We start from the raw sequence: 15,526 nt of genomic DNA, 5'->3' as shown, positions 1-15,526 counted from the left end.
AAAAATACTCAAGAAGTAAAAAAAGAAAAATACTCAAGAAGTAAAAAAAGAAAAATACTAACAGTCCCCGAATGCTGAACAACTGGAATCCATTGTGGACTTTGTTGGTGTAAAAAGAGATCTTTAATCAATATGACAATTGCCAATAAGATGGTTTGGTTCCATATTGTGACATTAAGTTACTATGCTACTTTATTTAGTGGAAAATCATATAGTATTTCTTGATGGAGGAAGTTTGTCATGAGGAAAGAGCTCTGGCTACAATTGGGAGATTGGAGTTCAACTCTTACCTCTACTGGCTTTAATTGATTTCTTCCATTCTCTTCCTCTTCACACAATGAACTTTCATTTAAAATTTTTGAGAATACACTGCTTTGTTTTTCTCCATTAGAACAAGTACAGGAACTGCTTTTGCTATTGTCTTTTGTTTTGTTATTGTGGATCCTCAGAAAACAATACCTGCCACCTCCTAGCACTAGATACATAGGTAGACCTACAAAATGGTGAACATAATACTTGTACTACCTTCTGTAAAGGTGAGGGTCACTTGAATTCATCAGTTAATTATTCTTATCCCAATTAAAGTCACCAACAAGATATTCTAGACCTTCTTCCTTAATTCATCCAGAGGCATTAAACTAGGTACTAAATTCCTACTGGGGCAGTTAGGTGGTACAGTGGATAGAGTGCTAGACCTGAAGTCAAGAATATCTGAGTTCAAATCTTGACTCAGACACTTACTAGCTGTGTGGCCCTGGGCAAGTTAATTCACCCTGTTTATCTCAGTTTCCTCATTTGTAAAATGAGTTGAAGAAGGAAATGACAAAGCACTCTAGTATCTTTGCCAATAAAATCCCAAATGGAATCATGAAGGGTTTGATATGACTGGAAACGACAACAAATACTCCTACTGGAATTTCAATTTGGAATGAACAAATGCTAATGGACAAAAGGAAAGAAGTTGTATTGGTATTGGTTGAGGAGATTCAGTTATTACCTGTAAGATTTGGTCAAATTACTAAATGAATTTGTAACCTAGCATTCTAGTATCCAGGAAACCTAGGTTGGATGAAGTTCCATTTAAACCCCTGACAGAGAATTACTTGGGAAGGAAAAGGGAGAGAACCTATCCCATGTGAGGATTTTTTTTTTAGGGTATTGATCAGTTTTGCTTCTTACTTTTCTCTTCTTCATTTTTCTTTCTTTAAAAATATTGTTAGAAGTTGTGATATATGATTGTGATGGAATACTATTGTGCTATAAGAAATGATGAACAGGATACTCTCAGAAAAACCTGGAAAATCTTACATGAATTGATGCAAAGTGAAATGAATAGAACCAGGAGAATGTTGTACATAATAATAGTAACACTGTAAGATGATTAACTCTGGAAAACTTCACTATTCTCAGTAATACAATGATCCAAGAACTCTGAAGGACTTATGATGTAAAAAACTATCCATCCCTAGAGTAAAAAACGGATGGAGTCTGAATACAGATCAAAACATACTTTTTTAAAATACTTTATTTTGCGTACTTTTTTGTCTTTTTGGTCTATTTTGTTATTTTACAACAGAATCTGTTTAGAATTTGTTAAAAAAAAAAAAAGAAAATGGTGGGGAGAGAGAACCACACATCTCTGACAGAAAAATATGCTCAAGAAATCTCATTTTCTCACCATCAAACTCCTTTTAAATATTCAATTGATTTGATTGAAAATGCACCACAATGACCAGAAGAATTGCTCAATCAATTAACATTTACTAATCATTTTCTATTTATAAGGCACAATACTAAACATTGAGGAGACAATGACAAAATTAAAATACTCTCTCCTCCTCTAAAGGGGGAGAAAACAGGTATATAACTATATATAACAGGTATATAAGAATTCTTATGGTAGCTCTAATTTTTTTTTTATTTTAAGACAACTCCCCTCACTCCTATATACTCTTCCATCTTTTGATTTCTTTCTTATTTTTTTTTAAGCAATCGGGGTTAAGTAACTTGCTCAAGGTTACATGGCCAGTTATTTCTGGGTGTGGTGCTAAGTATCTGAGCCCTGGATTTGATCCCCAGGTCATCCCGACACTGGAGCCGGTGCTCTTACTCGCTGTGCTACCTGTCGCCCCTTCTTTCTTATTTTTAAATTTCTATTAATTTTATTTTTAATCTATGGGATAATTTATACCATGGGAGGGGAAGAAAGAATAAAAGAGAACCCAGAAAGGTAGCAGTTATGGAGTAAGAAGCATATTAAGAGAAGGGGAAATGAAGATAAACTAAAGAAAAAAAATCTAAGAAGAATTAGACAAACAGGTAGAGGGAAAAGTATCCATTAAAACCCTTATATAGAGGACATTCAAATTTAAATTTGGAAGCACTTATCTCTTCAGTGGAATCCCATTCTACATTTCCAAATGACTATCCTGCCTGCCCTATAATCTCAACCTCTCCCAAACCCAACTTTTCATCACACTTGCAGAACCTACTCCTCCTTCTTCACAATATCTCCATCTCTTTTGATGATACCCTCATTCATCCTCCTAGTCCCTCAGGCTTGAATCGATCAGAGATTTAGGACTAGATTAGATTTTAGAGATCATCCAGTCCAACTTCATATTGATTAGATAAGGGAATTGAGGCCCCCATACTTCAAGTGGCTTAAGACCATATATCTAAAATTAAAGTGGACATCAGAGTTCATATAGTCTATACCCTTTATTTCACAGATGAAGAAAGTGAGGGGCCATGGAGGTTTAGTGACTTGCTCAATTTCACAATCATTCCTTTACCTCACCTCACATATGTAATCAGTTGCCATCATATATTCAAATCAAATCCCATCATATATTCCTCTAGAACCTCTCTCATTCATCACCCCCTTTCCACTCACATTGCTATCACCCTAAGTCAGGTTCTCATCAAACTCTCACCTGTACTATTATAATAGTTTCCTAACTGATTTTACTGCCTCTGATTTTTTCCAGTCTCCAATCACTCTTTCTCTTAGTTTAGACAAGAATCTATTTTAATACATCTATCTGACTATGTCATTCCATTGTTCAAGAAATAGTACATCAGGGGCAAAGCCAAGATGGCAGATTAGAGGCAACCCAGCTGAACTCTCTCAATATTCCCCTCCAAAGAACTTTAAAATAATGCATCAAATTAAATTTTGGAATGGCAAAGCCAACAAAAAGTCAGAATGAGACATTGTTCTGGCCTGAGAAGACTTAGGAGGTTGACAGGAAAATTAATGATACTGAGGTAGAATTCTGTCCAGAGTCCACACACATGGTGGCAGCCAAAACAACCATATCAGCATCTTTGGGAGCTCAGGTCAGAGACAGTATGAGGGTTGAACACCTTAGAAAGAGATTATTATCTCCAACTACTCTAATCCTGAGAAAGGACTCATGAGTTACAAATATCATCTTTCAATATAGGAATATAAACAGTTCAACTTTAATAAGTTCCTTATGATTTCTCTTCCCTATTTACCTTGTCATGTTTCTCTTGAGTCTTGTATTTGAAAGTCAAATTTCCTTTCCAGCTCTTGTATTTTCATCAATAATTCTTTGAAAGTCCTTTATTTCACTGATTTTCCATTTTTTTTCCCCTGAAGGACTATACTCAGTTTTGCTGGGTAGGTGATCCTTGCTTTTAATCCTAGATTCTTTGACCTCCAAGCCCTTCAGTCCCCTAAGGTAGAAGCTGCTAACCTTGTGTTGTCCTGATTGTGTTTCCTCAATACTCAAATTGTTTCTTTCTGGCTGCTTGCAATATTTTCTCCTTGACCTACAAATTCTGGAATTTTGCTACAATATTCCTAGGAGTTTTATTTTTGGTACCTCTTTCTGGAGGTAATCTGTGGATTCTTTCAATTTCTATTTTACCCCCTGGTTCTAGTATATCAGGGCAGTTTCCCTTGATGATTTCTTGGAGGGGGGAAGGTAGGGCCATTGGGGTTAAGTGATTTGCTCAAGGTCACATGGCTAGTTTTTGTGTTAAGTGTCTGAGGCCGGATTTGAATTCAGGTCCTCCTGACTTGAGGGCTGGTTCTCTATTCACTGTGCCACCTAGCTGCCCCTTGATGATTTCTTGAAAGATGAGGTCTAGGTTCTTTTATTTTTGGATCATGGCTTTCAGGTAGTCCAGTAATTTTACAATCATCTCTTTTGGATCTATTTTCCAGGTTAGTTGTTTTTACAATGAGTTATTTCACATTGTCTTCTATTTTTTCATTCTTTTGGTTTTGTTTTATAATTTCTTGATCACTCATAAAGTCATTAGCTTCTATTTGCTCCATTCTAATTTTGAAGGAATTATTTTCTTCAGTGAACTTTTGGACCTCATTTTCCATTTGTCCACATCTACTTTTAAAGGTATTCTTCTCCTCATTGGTTTTTTGGACTTCTGTTGCCATTTGGGTTAGTCTATTTTTTAAAGTGTTTTTTTCTTCAGTATTTTTTTGGGTCTCCTTTAGCAAACTGTTGACTTGTTTTTCATGATTTTCTTGCATCACTCTCATTTCTCTTCCCAATTTTTCCTCTTCTTTTCTTACTTGATTTTCAAAATCCTTTTTGAGCTCTTCCAAGACCTGTGAACAATTCACATTTTCTTTGGAGGCTTTGAATGTGGGGGCTTTGATTTTGTTGTCTTATTATAGTTGTGTTTTGATCTTCTTTGTCACCAAAGTAGAATTCTATAGTCTGAGTGTTTCATGCTGCTTGCTCATTTTCCCAACCAATTACTTAACTTTTTAACTCTGTATTAAAGTAGGATTCTGTTTTCAGTGTGTGTGAGTGTGTGTGTGTGTGTGTATGTGTGTGTGTGCGCGTGCACTATACTGTTCTAAGCTTCAGGGGTTTTGTGCAGCAGTTTTCAGAGATACTTCTAGGCACCTGTAAATTTTCAGTTCTTCTAAGGTGATATGATCAAAGAAGAGGTGTTTATTCCTCTCCTGGCCTGTGGTCTGGTCTGTGAGTGACCACAAGTACTCTTTTCTGCCTTGGAACTGTGAAGAGGTCACCCTGTCTACTACCTCCACCACATCAGCATTCCTCCTAACCCAGGTCCACCTTCCAAGACTGCCACCCAGATTGAAGCATGGGCAATGTGAGAGAATCCCACCTCAGTGCTAGCAAAGAGATACCTGTAATTGCCTTCTGATCAGCTCTATCTCTATACCATCTGGACTCAAAACTCTGGAAGCTGCTGCTGCTGCCTCCACAGTCTTGGGGCTAGGGCCTGAGCAAGTTCTTCTCTCCATCCCAGGGCTGTGCCTAGACCAAGCTCTTCTCTCACCCAGGGTGCACAGTCCTTTCTTACTGACCTTCCAAGTTTTCTTTGAGGTTTGTGGGTTGAAAAGTCTGGAAACTGTCACAGCCACCAGTGATTCAGTCCCCTGAGGCCTGCTCTGACTCTCTCCATGCCAGCGTGACCCATACTGGACTGAGCTTTTCTCTCAGGCTGGGGCAACAGACCTTTCCTGTTGACTTTCCAGGTTGTCTTGGGCTGGAAATTTGTTTTACACTATCATTTATGTGTTCTGCTCCTCTAGAATTTGTTTAGAGTTATTTTTTACATGTATTTGGAAGGGTTTTGGGGAAATCTCAAGCAATTCTCTGCTTTTACTTTGCCGTCTTGGCTCTTTCAACCATTCTTGATGAAAAGACCAGAACTGAATAGAAAACTTCATATTCAAACACAAGACTCAAGAGAAGTATAAAAAGGTAAACACAAAAGAGGAATCATAACAGTCTCAATAAAGTTAAACTGTTTACATTCCTATATGGGAAAATGATACATGCAATTCCTATGAACTTTATCATTATTAGGGCAGCAAGAAGTTTATATAGACAGAGAGTTTGGATGTAAGTCAATTATGTTGGAATGATCTCCCCAAAAAATGAAGGGGCAAAAAAGAGGAATGCTTAGGGAGAAGGGGGAAGGAAGAGACAGAATGGGAAAATTTTTCTTACACAGAAAAAACATGCAAGAAAGAGCTTTTACAGTGAAAAGGAAAACATGGGAGGGGTGGGCAATACTCTGTGTCTTTAGCTATGAAAGACTCATCTTCCTGAGTTCAAATCCAGCCTCAGACACTTACTGGCTGGGTGACTGAGCAATTCACTTCATCCTGTTTGCCTCAGTTTCCTCATCTATAAAATGGGTCGGAGAAGGAAATTTCAAATCACTCCAGCATCTTTGCCAAGAATACCCCAAATGGGTTCATGAAGAATCAGACACAACTAAAAACTGACTGAACAACAACTGAAAAGGTAGTTAGAAGGGCATCATTTATGAAAATGATGGGGCCAAAGGGGCAGAAATTGCCAGCACAGTGTTTTTTTTTTCTTTAGTTTCATGTATTATTATTATTTCATGTATTATTCATGTATATATTCCAGACTATTTTTTAAAATGGGCCTCAAGAATAAAGTTTCATTCTGGGAGGAAGGTTTTGGGAACTCCCCTGATTATCAAAACAACTAGCCTTCAAAAGGGCCTTACATATCACTGTCATCGATTGATATGAGACTGCCTACCTATTAGGAGTATGACTGGCAGTTTAGGATCAACTTGCCTCTTTAGAAGGAAGCAATGATAAATTTTACTACTTGTGACTTCATGTGATGACTTCATTTTTGATGGGGGGGACCAGAACTGGAATTTATTCAGTTCAAGAAAATCTCAATGGGGAAACTCTATCTGCTGATGAAAATACAAACCTATTGCCCATTCTAGGTCTCCCCGTTACTACAGAATCAAATCAATGCTTTATGTTGACATTAAAAATCTTCTTGATTCAACATAGCTTCTCAGTCTTGTTTCACATTCTATTTACTGTCACATGTACTCCCCCAAAAGACTACATGCCATTCCCCAATCTCACCCTCCACTTTAACTGACCTTGATACCTTTTTTCAAGTTTGAAATCATTCTATGAACACCTATTTATAAACAGTCACTGTTAAAATTCTTCACTTCCTCAAACTGCTTCAAGGAACTCCGGAATACCCCATTTTAAAATGAATCTTATGATCTTGTTAATAGACATTAAACATAAAAATTTTAATGATGATAATATAAGGGTAATCCCAAAGTTTTATTTAAATGAAGTGTTCTATCACTGTGGAAAAGGTGGAGAACCACTGCCCAATACCATATTGCCCCTTCAGTCACTAGTAAAGTTATTTGACACTAGTACAGGTCAATAAATGTTTGTTAAATTTAACTGAATTCGTATATGGATGAAGGAATGATTTTGTGGATTGAAAAAAATACCATAAGACAAGAGTACGGACATACTGAGCATCTTGACTTCCAATAAACTTTCCAGAAAGACTCAGACATAGTTTTTCCAATGATCTATCTGTCACAAAGAGTTGTTTCCCTTTCAAATCTCCCGAGTCACAGATTAATTTGATTATTTCCATCACATGAAGAAATGAACAAGCTCCCGTAAGTCAGCAATTCCATTTGGCTAAGAATGTCCAGTCAACCATCTTGGAAATCAAAGCAAGAATACAAGCTTTGTTTTTGAAAGTCCTAGGAATCTAAGATGTGAAAAATTATCTCCTTTTATTATGCATCTCTTTCATCTCCAAGGTAGAAATGACTACCTAGAAGATCATTTGTTTCTCTCTTATTAATCTGATTCTTAGAATTCTCAGATACAAACATTTTCATTTACTCAAACCTTTCGGGGACCTTTTCTTTTCTCTCAGAGTTTCTAAAGAATAACTGTTACTTAGCACTAGGGAAATCTGCCTCAAATTTAAAGTCAGTGATGGAAGAAACAAAATATGTGCCATATCCAAGAGATATCAAGCTAGTTAGATATTTTCTCCCAAGGACTTTCATCTAGTTATTGGAAAGCTAAGACTCAAGAGGCTAGAAGCATAGCTTCTAGAACTCCATATCCTCAAGAATGCCATTTCATTTGAAAAGCCCTTAAAATTCATAACATTGTCAAATTTAATGACATTATTGTCTATGCTCAATAAGCTCTTAGAGTAAAAAAGAAAAAAAAACAAGAAATATGTCTTCTTAATCAAAATTATAGGCATAAGTTTCTGGTACCTAAATGTTACAAAAGATAGAGCACTGGGCCTCAAGTCAGGAAGACTGGATTTCAAATTTGATCTCAGACACTTACTAGTTTTGTGGTCCTGAGTAAGCCACTTTATATCTGTTTGCCTCAGTTTCCTCATCTATTAAAAGGGAATGGTAATAGCACTTGCCTCCCAGCGTTCTTGTGAGGATTAAATGAGATAATAATTGTAAAACACTTAGCACAGTGCCTGGAACATAATAAACATTATATAAATATTAGTTGTCATCATCACCATCATCACCATCTGTCTTAACCCTCGAAAACAAACCAATTTGCTTTCCTGAAATCCAGTGTGCAGACTTCTCTTGCAAACTTCTCAGAAACTTGGGCTGGTTGTGGGTTTAATGGATCATCCATTCACTTCTATGCTTGTTATTAATTTGCTAGTATATGGCTCCATCAATCCATCTAATTATAGATTCCAATAACCTATTGGCCATAATCTTGCCAGTACCTGACATATTATATTTTACAGGCAAAATCATTCCTTTATAAGTCTTCCCCTCATACATTTTTTTGAAATTCCAGATTTGTGGTGCCCTATGCTTGGTTTGGAGGTCAGTCAACTTTTTATCATCTTGTTTTTCGGTACTATACCCTGCATGTTTAGCATAGGAATGGACTTAATAAAGGGCTTAATTAAGTAAGGGCTTAATAAAGGATTTTCCATCCATCTATCCATCCATCCACCCATCCATTCATCTATTTGTTTGCTCATTCATTTGTTCCCAGGCTTCTAATCATAACTCAGGATCATATTCCTTTCCAAGTGTCATATTGGTTGACTTGATTTGATCATGAAGGGAGAGATTAACTGAGTAGAAATGGGGAAAATTTCTCAAACTTATTGTAAGGAATAATTAATATTGAGTCAGTCAGTTTGTCTGGAAGGAAGAGTATGTGGAAAGGAGTATTGGGTAAAATGACCAGAAAGTTAGAAAGGGTAGAGTGATTCATTAGATTGATCCTAAAGATAATGGGGAATTGGAGTTCATAGAGGAGAAACAGACTTACCCAAAGTCATATGGTTAGTTCTTGGCAGCAGTATGACTGGATTTCAAGTCCCCTGACAACCAGGACAATGTGATTACCAATAGGTCACATGCCCTTCTGGAGTATGAGGGAACAGATGCCCTGTAAAACCTTTTTAAAAGTCTGTTATCTTAGAGTTTTTAAACAGATGGAAAGGGCAATCCTAATAAAACTTGACTCTTACCTGACAAAGTCAGCAGTGATTAAATGTTGTGGGCTATTCTGGGGATTTTAAATGAGGAAAGGATAATTTCCCAGATGCCAACTTTCTTTAAGGAGGATGCCTTCCTATGAGACATTCATGTATATTACCTGTGTCTTTTCCAGCCTGCAGACTATGACCACTGGAATACACTAATGAAATGAACGGTTGACAAGATGCAAAACACACACATATACATACACACACAGTGTCAAAATAGCTATTATTTACTTAGGCCTTTTGAAAAAAGCACAATCTCTTCATTACATTAGCATCTCAGTTCTGGAGACCAAGAGAACCAAAGAACAAAGAACAACCATGTCCCTCTCCTTCTTTGATTGACACCTAAGAGTATACCTCTTTCAGAAAACCAGGTAATGAAGAATGAAGGAGTCTGGAGGATGTTGTGGAAGGCAGAGAACTGCCTTTAGAAATAGGATGATCTGCGTTTGAGTCCTATCTGTGATAGATCCTCCAGGGGAGACCCTGGAGGATCTCCCCTAACCTCTCAATGCCCCAGGCTGCTCTCTGAATAGTTACAAATCTCAACTGGTAGGAGTTTCCTCACTAGGGGTTCCATACATCTATGAAATCATAGGTACACAAACATATGCAGAGTGTAAGCTTTTGGAGGGAAGCGACCATGTCCTTTATAAACTATTCTGTTTTTCCACTTACCAGTAAAGTGTAGTTTTTTTCCTTCTCAATGTATTTTTAAATGTGTATGTAGAGAAAAAGATATATATGCATATATACATGAGTACATACATATATACATACATACACACACTATATATATATGTATATATATATGCAGAGAGAGAGAGAGAAAGAGAAAGAGAGAGAGAGCGCAATTTCTCTATCTTTTCTCTACCTGTTGACTAATGACATTTACGAAGAAGGTATGTCTTTTTTTGCATTTGTATATATGACATAAATCAGACACTCTAAGCCAGATAAATATTTGTTGACCAGCTGTCCAAAGCACATACCTCAAGATGAATATGTCAATGGTGGAATTATTGGCGATAGTCACATATGCATTGACCACTTCTCCTTGTTTGACAGGCTTTGATGGCAACCAGATGACCACATTGTTGTCCAGCCTTAACTCACTAAGCTGAAAATTCTCCTGAGCCTGATAAAGGCCCACAGTACCGATCCTTTGCAAGTGGGACATGGTTTCATCCAGCCCATCCTTCCCTGGCCGGATGGCATTGCCTTTCCTTACATCCCCAGTTGTACACTCTCCTTTCTCATCTCCTGGTTGAATTGTGTAATAGAGTTCCACAGAGTTTCCTTCCAACTGACCCACAGACTTTTTCCGCCCAGCAGCCACCGTAGGAGGGTTGAACCAACTAGATAAGAGCTCCAATTGTGCAACACACAGTCCAAGGTCACCTGCCAGGCGGCAGCTGCCCCTAACCTCTCGGGTTTCCCTGAAGGCAAATACTCGAAGACAGGGAAGTCTCTCTTCAGAGCTATACTCATCCCAGTCCCGACCCACAATGTAAAACAGGATTTGGACTTTGGGCCTGTTCAAGTAGATTTTATCGCTCATGATGTATGTTTTAAGTTTCCAGTTAAAGGTAAACTTGTCATTCGATCCTAAAAAATTTGAAGTCATCATGAGTTCCTGGGGCACCACTTTTTCTACAGAAAAAGGTCCATAGCTAGCATTCAACACAGGAGGCTTCTTGGCTTTGTATGTAAAGAATGACTCGACTCTGGACTGCAAACTGGAATTCCTCATAAAGTCTTGGTGCGTTTCTTTAAGGAAAAATGATGTCTCAGCGCTGAGGATATGATAACTCACAGGTAGATATGTTGGTAATGAGGAAAATCTTGGTCCATTGTCTGTGACCCCTCGGCCCTCGATCACTAATTTAAAAAAGAGAGAGAGAGAAAAAAAAAGACAAAGAAAGAATGATTAATATGTTCTTGAGAAGCTGTTAGGTCAACAAATAATTTACATGTAAGGAATGGAAATTCTGAACTCGACACAGTTTGGAATATTACATTTTGTTCTGGGATTATTCAGTGAATTACAATACATTACCCACTGAAGAAACACTGACTGTCACTTAACCCCAATTGCCTCCCTCCCTCCCCCCATCCGCACCCGAAAAATACTGATTGTTTGCTAAGGCAGGCTACATATAAAAATAAGGGAATGCCTGCATTAATATAACTTGTAGGTACTTAAAACATGAAAATACATGCATTTTGACACTTTGTTTCATTTGTTTATCTGTTTTTGGTTTTATTTCTATTTTTCTGGAATAGGGAACAGGGAGAAAAGATCAGTTGTTTTTAATAGAGGCTATATTGTACAGTAGGTAGAGTGTTGGATTTGGGGTGCTGAAGACCTGAGTTTAAATCTGGCCTCAGACACTTATTAGCTATATAACCCTATGTAATCAAATGAGATAATATTTGTAAAAAAAAGCAGTTAGTTGGGGGTGTCTAGGTAGCACAGTGAATAGAGCACCAGTCCTGGAGTCAGGAGGACCTGAGTTCAAATCCAGCCTCAGACACTTAACATTTACTAGCTGTGTGACTTTGGGCAAGTCACTTAACCCAAATTGCCCTGCCCTCCCCCCTCCAAAAAGAAAAACAAAAGCCGTTAGCAGGCAGTTAGGTGGTACAGTGGATAGAGAACTGGCCCTGGATTTGGGAGGATCTGAGTTCAAGTGTGGCATCAAATATTTACTATCTGTGTGACCTTGGGTAAGTCACTTAACCCTGCTTACCTTAAAAAAAGGCATTTATTCCAGTGTCTGGCATATAAGAAGCACTATATAAATGCTTGTTATATTCCCCTTCCCTTCCCTCTAGGCAAGTCGTTCAACTGATGTCTGCTTCAGTTTCCCTATCTGTAAAATGAGGATAATCATAGCACTTACTCCCCAGGAGTGTTGTGTGAGGATAAAATGAGATATTATTTGTAAAGTACTTTGTGAACTTTAAAGTACTCTTTAAATGCTAGCCATCATTGAAAGAATCTTCTTGGGACAGCTAGGTGGTACAGTGAATAGAGCACCAGCCCTGGATTCAGGAGTACTTGAGTTCAAATCCCACCTAGACACTTAACACTTACTAGCCATGTGACCTTGGGCAAGTCACTTAACCCCAATTGCCCTACCCTCTCCCCTCCATAAAAAGCAAAAAAAAAAAAAAGAATCTTCTGAAATATCACAGGCTAATAGAGTTAAATCTGGAAGGGACCTTGGAGACCATCTAGCCCAACTCCCCCTTTTTACAGATGAGGAAAGTGGGTCTTAACTTAAGTCACTTACCCAGGGCCACACAGCTAACATTAGTGGCTGATTGACTCCCAATCCTTCACTCTATTAGCTACACAATATAGCCTCTCTATCCAACTCCCAATCCTTCACTCTATTAGCTACACAATATAGCCTCTCTATCCAGTTCTTGTAGCAAGTCAGGACCTGGTCTCTTGACCCTATTTATGCTCCCTTCTGCTTGGCATTCCTTTCATCTCCTGGAAGCTGCTAACCCTGAAGCATCTGTATCATGGTACCTGCTTCTGACAGGGCTGTTGTGGACTTCCTTCTATTGTCATTCTCTAAAGACCATCTTGCCTGTGGTTTTCTGGTGATGTCTCTGACTGGAGCTCTATTCATTTGATCTTTCATTGGAGGCTTTAGCTGCTGCTGCCCCAGTGAGTAACATGGATATCATGCTAGTATCCCTCCCATGTTGCCCTTGGCTCCCTCCTCATACTCTGCTGAGTATGTTCAGTTAAGCCACATGATTTTCCTTTAAACAAACAAAATCAAAAGGTCGATGGCTTTTAGCACTGACCAGCCTATTTTACTCTTCTACAAAGCGCTTTAAATTCCCAGCAATGAATTCCAACAGTAATCCAATGCATGTTGCAACTAGGTCGGTAGACAAGGCACTGGGTAGAACACTGAACTTGGGCATGGAGTCAGGAAGAGCCGCATTCAGATCCTTCCTTCAGAAGCTTACTAGCTGTGTGACCCTGACCAAGTCCCTTTATTTCTCTTGGCCTTGGTTTCCTCATCTATAGAATGGGGATTATAATAGTACCTATTTCCCAGGGTTGTTATGAGGATCAACCATGATAACATATACAAAATGCATTATGCTCTTAAAATGCTATATAAATATGAGTTACTATCATCATCATCATAATTTTGCTGCTGTCCTTCCAAAGAATTTCTATCCTTTGTCTCACCTAGAGGAGAGGGATTTATTCAGTTCCAATCAGACTTCAGTCTGACACATCTATTGTCTTTGCTCTCATATAACCCTCTTCATTCAAAGCTGGAGGGAGATTGTCTCATTTTGAACCTATGAATTTCAAAGTCTGGGTCAAGCCAGTCCACTAAAGATGAACATTCCATAGCGACAGAGGGTATCACAGTCAAGGGATTGGCATCAATCCCACGCAAACTCAGACTCATAGAATCAGAAAGGTCCTTAGAGACCATCCAGTCCAAAAATTTCATTATAATCAACAGTGGGACACATTTCTCAGTATCGAAGACTTTGGTCCTAATTTGAAATGCAGATTTTTCACTACATTTAAAACCAAACAATAGGGATGGCAACCATCCTAGTCAGTTAACATGGCTTGGTTACTGCATTTTAACAAAAATGTGGCAAGCAGAAATATAGACTAAACAAACAGCTAAATAAAAAGGGGAGGAGGGGGAGCAGCGCAGCAAAAGAACCACATACACCAACCAACCAAGCAAAACCTTCCACTAGATCCAAATCTGGGGGTCTTGCCTCTGACACTTAGTACCCAATGACTTCTCCAGGGGGTTGCATTAGCCAGTCTCCTAAAGTCCCTCGAAACTCTCAGAACCAGCAAGAAAAGGAATTCTAAGAGCTGATCAGGTGAAAAGACCTGATTGGCTATCTAATAATAGCAAGCATTCATATAACACTTGAATGTTTGCAAAGCACTTTGCACGTTTACTCCCTGGATCCTTACAATGACTTTGTGAGGTAGATGCTGCTATTTTACAGACAAGGAACTGCTATTGCCCCCATTTTACAGACAAGGAACTATTCTTATTCCCAAGTCAGACACACTGAAACTCGACTCTGGCATATTGATGTCATTTCGTTCCTCTTGGAGAATGAAGGACAACAACCTATCAACAGATAAGGGAGAAGTCACTTAAGTGACTCGTACAGGGTCACACAGCTACCTCTATATGCCCTTGACTGGCTCCAGAGAAGACTGCTGTCCTGTCTAGGATGCTAAGGGGTTAAGATGACCCACTTTGCTAACTCTGCAAAGGTCCCCCAAGAGCCCACCTCCATGGACTCTTCCTTTCAGAAAGGGTCCAGGAAACCCCAAACAAGCCTCTATTCATAGACTGGGAGAGAGCATGGGTAACTCTTTTCTTTGCTAGCCTCTTTTCCCTTCTTACACACTTCCCTCTGGCCCCTCCCTTTAATCACAGCATGGACAAACTATTCAGCATATTGGTAAGCTTCATTCAGCTCCAGGTCTGGAAACTCTGCTAATCATTGTCACTGCAGGGAGACTGGCTTGTAGATCAAAGTTAGCTGCTGAACCCCAGCCAAAGAGCCTCGGTGGTAAAGATTGTTTTTCAAAGGAAGAACATTCTTCCTCATCCACAGTCCAGAAGGCTTGTTCTGGGGTCACTAATTATGAGAGCATGTTTGCACCTCTGTGCTCAAGGTTGGGTCAGCACTTGCATTATGCTCCCACTCGTTTCAGGGCCATACTGAAACTCAAGCACAAGCAACTTTTCCAAGATTAAACTTGCCAGACAATGTTAAACTTTGACTGCTTCCCAACCTCCCCTTAAAACAATGTTTGGGATGGCTTTTAGCAATAGTGAGAACTTTTTGTCATTCATTCTTTCCAGATGTTCTTAACTTGGTGTCTATCAATTTTTAAAAAATGGATATCTGTAATAAACTGATAAACCAATGATTTCAATAAAATTCTTTTCCCTTGTAAATTTGTTTTATTTTATACATTTACAACATGATTATGAGAAAGGGTTCACAGGATAAACCCACCAAAGGGGTCCAGGACACAAAAAGGGTTAATATTTCTCCCTTCTTCCATCCTTTTTTTCTTTCCTCTCTTTTTGCCTTCCTTCCTTCCTTCCTTCCTTCCTTCCTTCCTT

At 38.6% G+C, this 15,526-nt stretch overlaps 1 protein-coding gene across 1 annotated transcript in view; it reads right to left on the bottom strand.

Moving 5' to 3' along the window:
• Positions 1–15,526, bottom strand: part of LOC138157907 (transmembrane protein 132C-like) — a 612,402-nt gene that overhangs the window by 376,111 nt on the left and 220,765 nt on the right. Inside the window, exon 2 of the mRNA XM_069083711.1 lies at positions 10,352–11,240. Within this exon, the coding sequence (XP_068939812.1) occupies positions 10,352–11,240 (889 nt within the window). The remainder of the gene's footprint in view (positions 1–10,351; positions 11,241–15,526) is intronic.

The sequence above is a fragment of the Petaurus breviceps genome, unplaced genomic scaffold, assembly GCF_028583685.1.
Source record: "Petaurus breviceps papuanus isolate PSGF00001 unplaced genomic scaffold, PetGlider_PUasm1.0 101, whole genome shotgun sequence".
NCBI lineage: Eukaryota > Metazoa > Chordata > Mammalia > Diprotodontia > Petauridae > Petaurus > Petaurus breviceps.
This window is presented reverse-complemented; position numbering and strand designations above follow the sequence as displayed.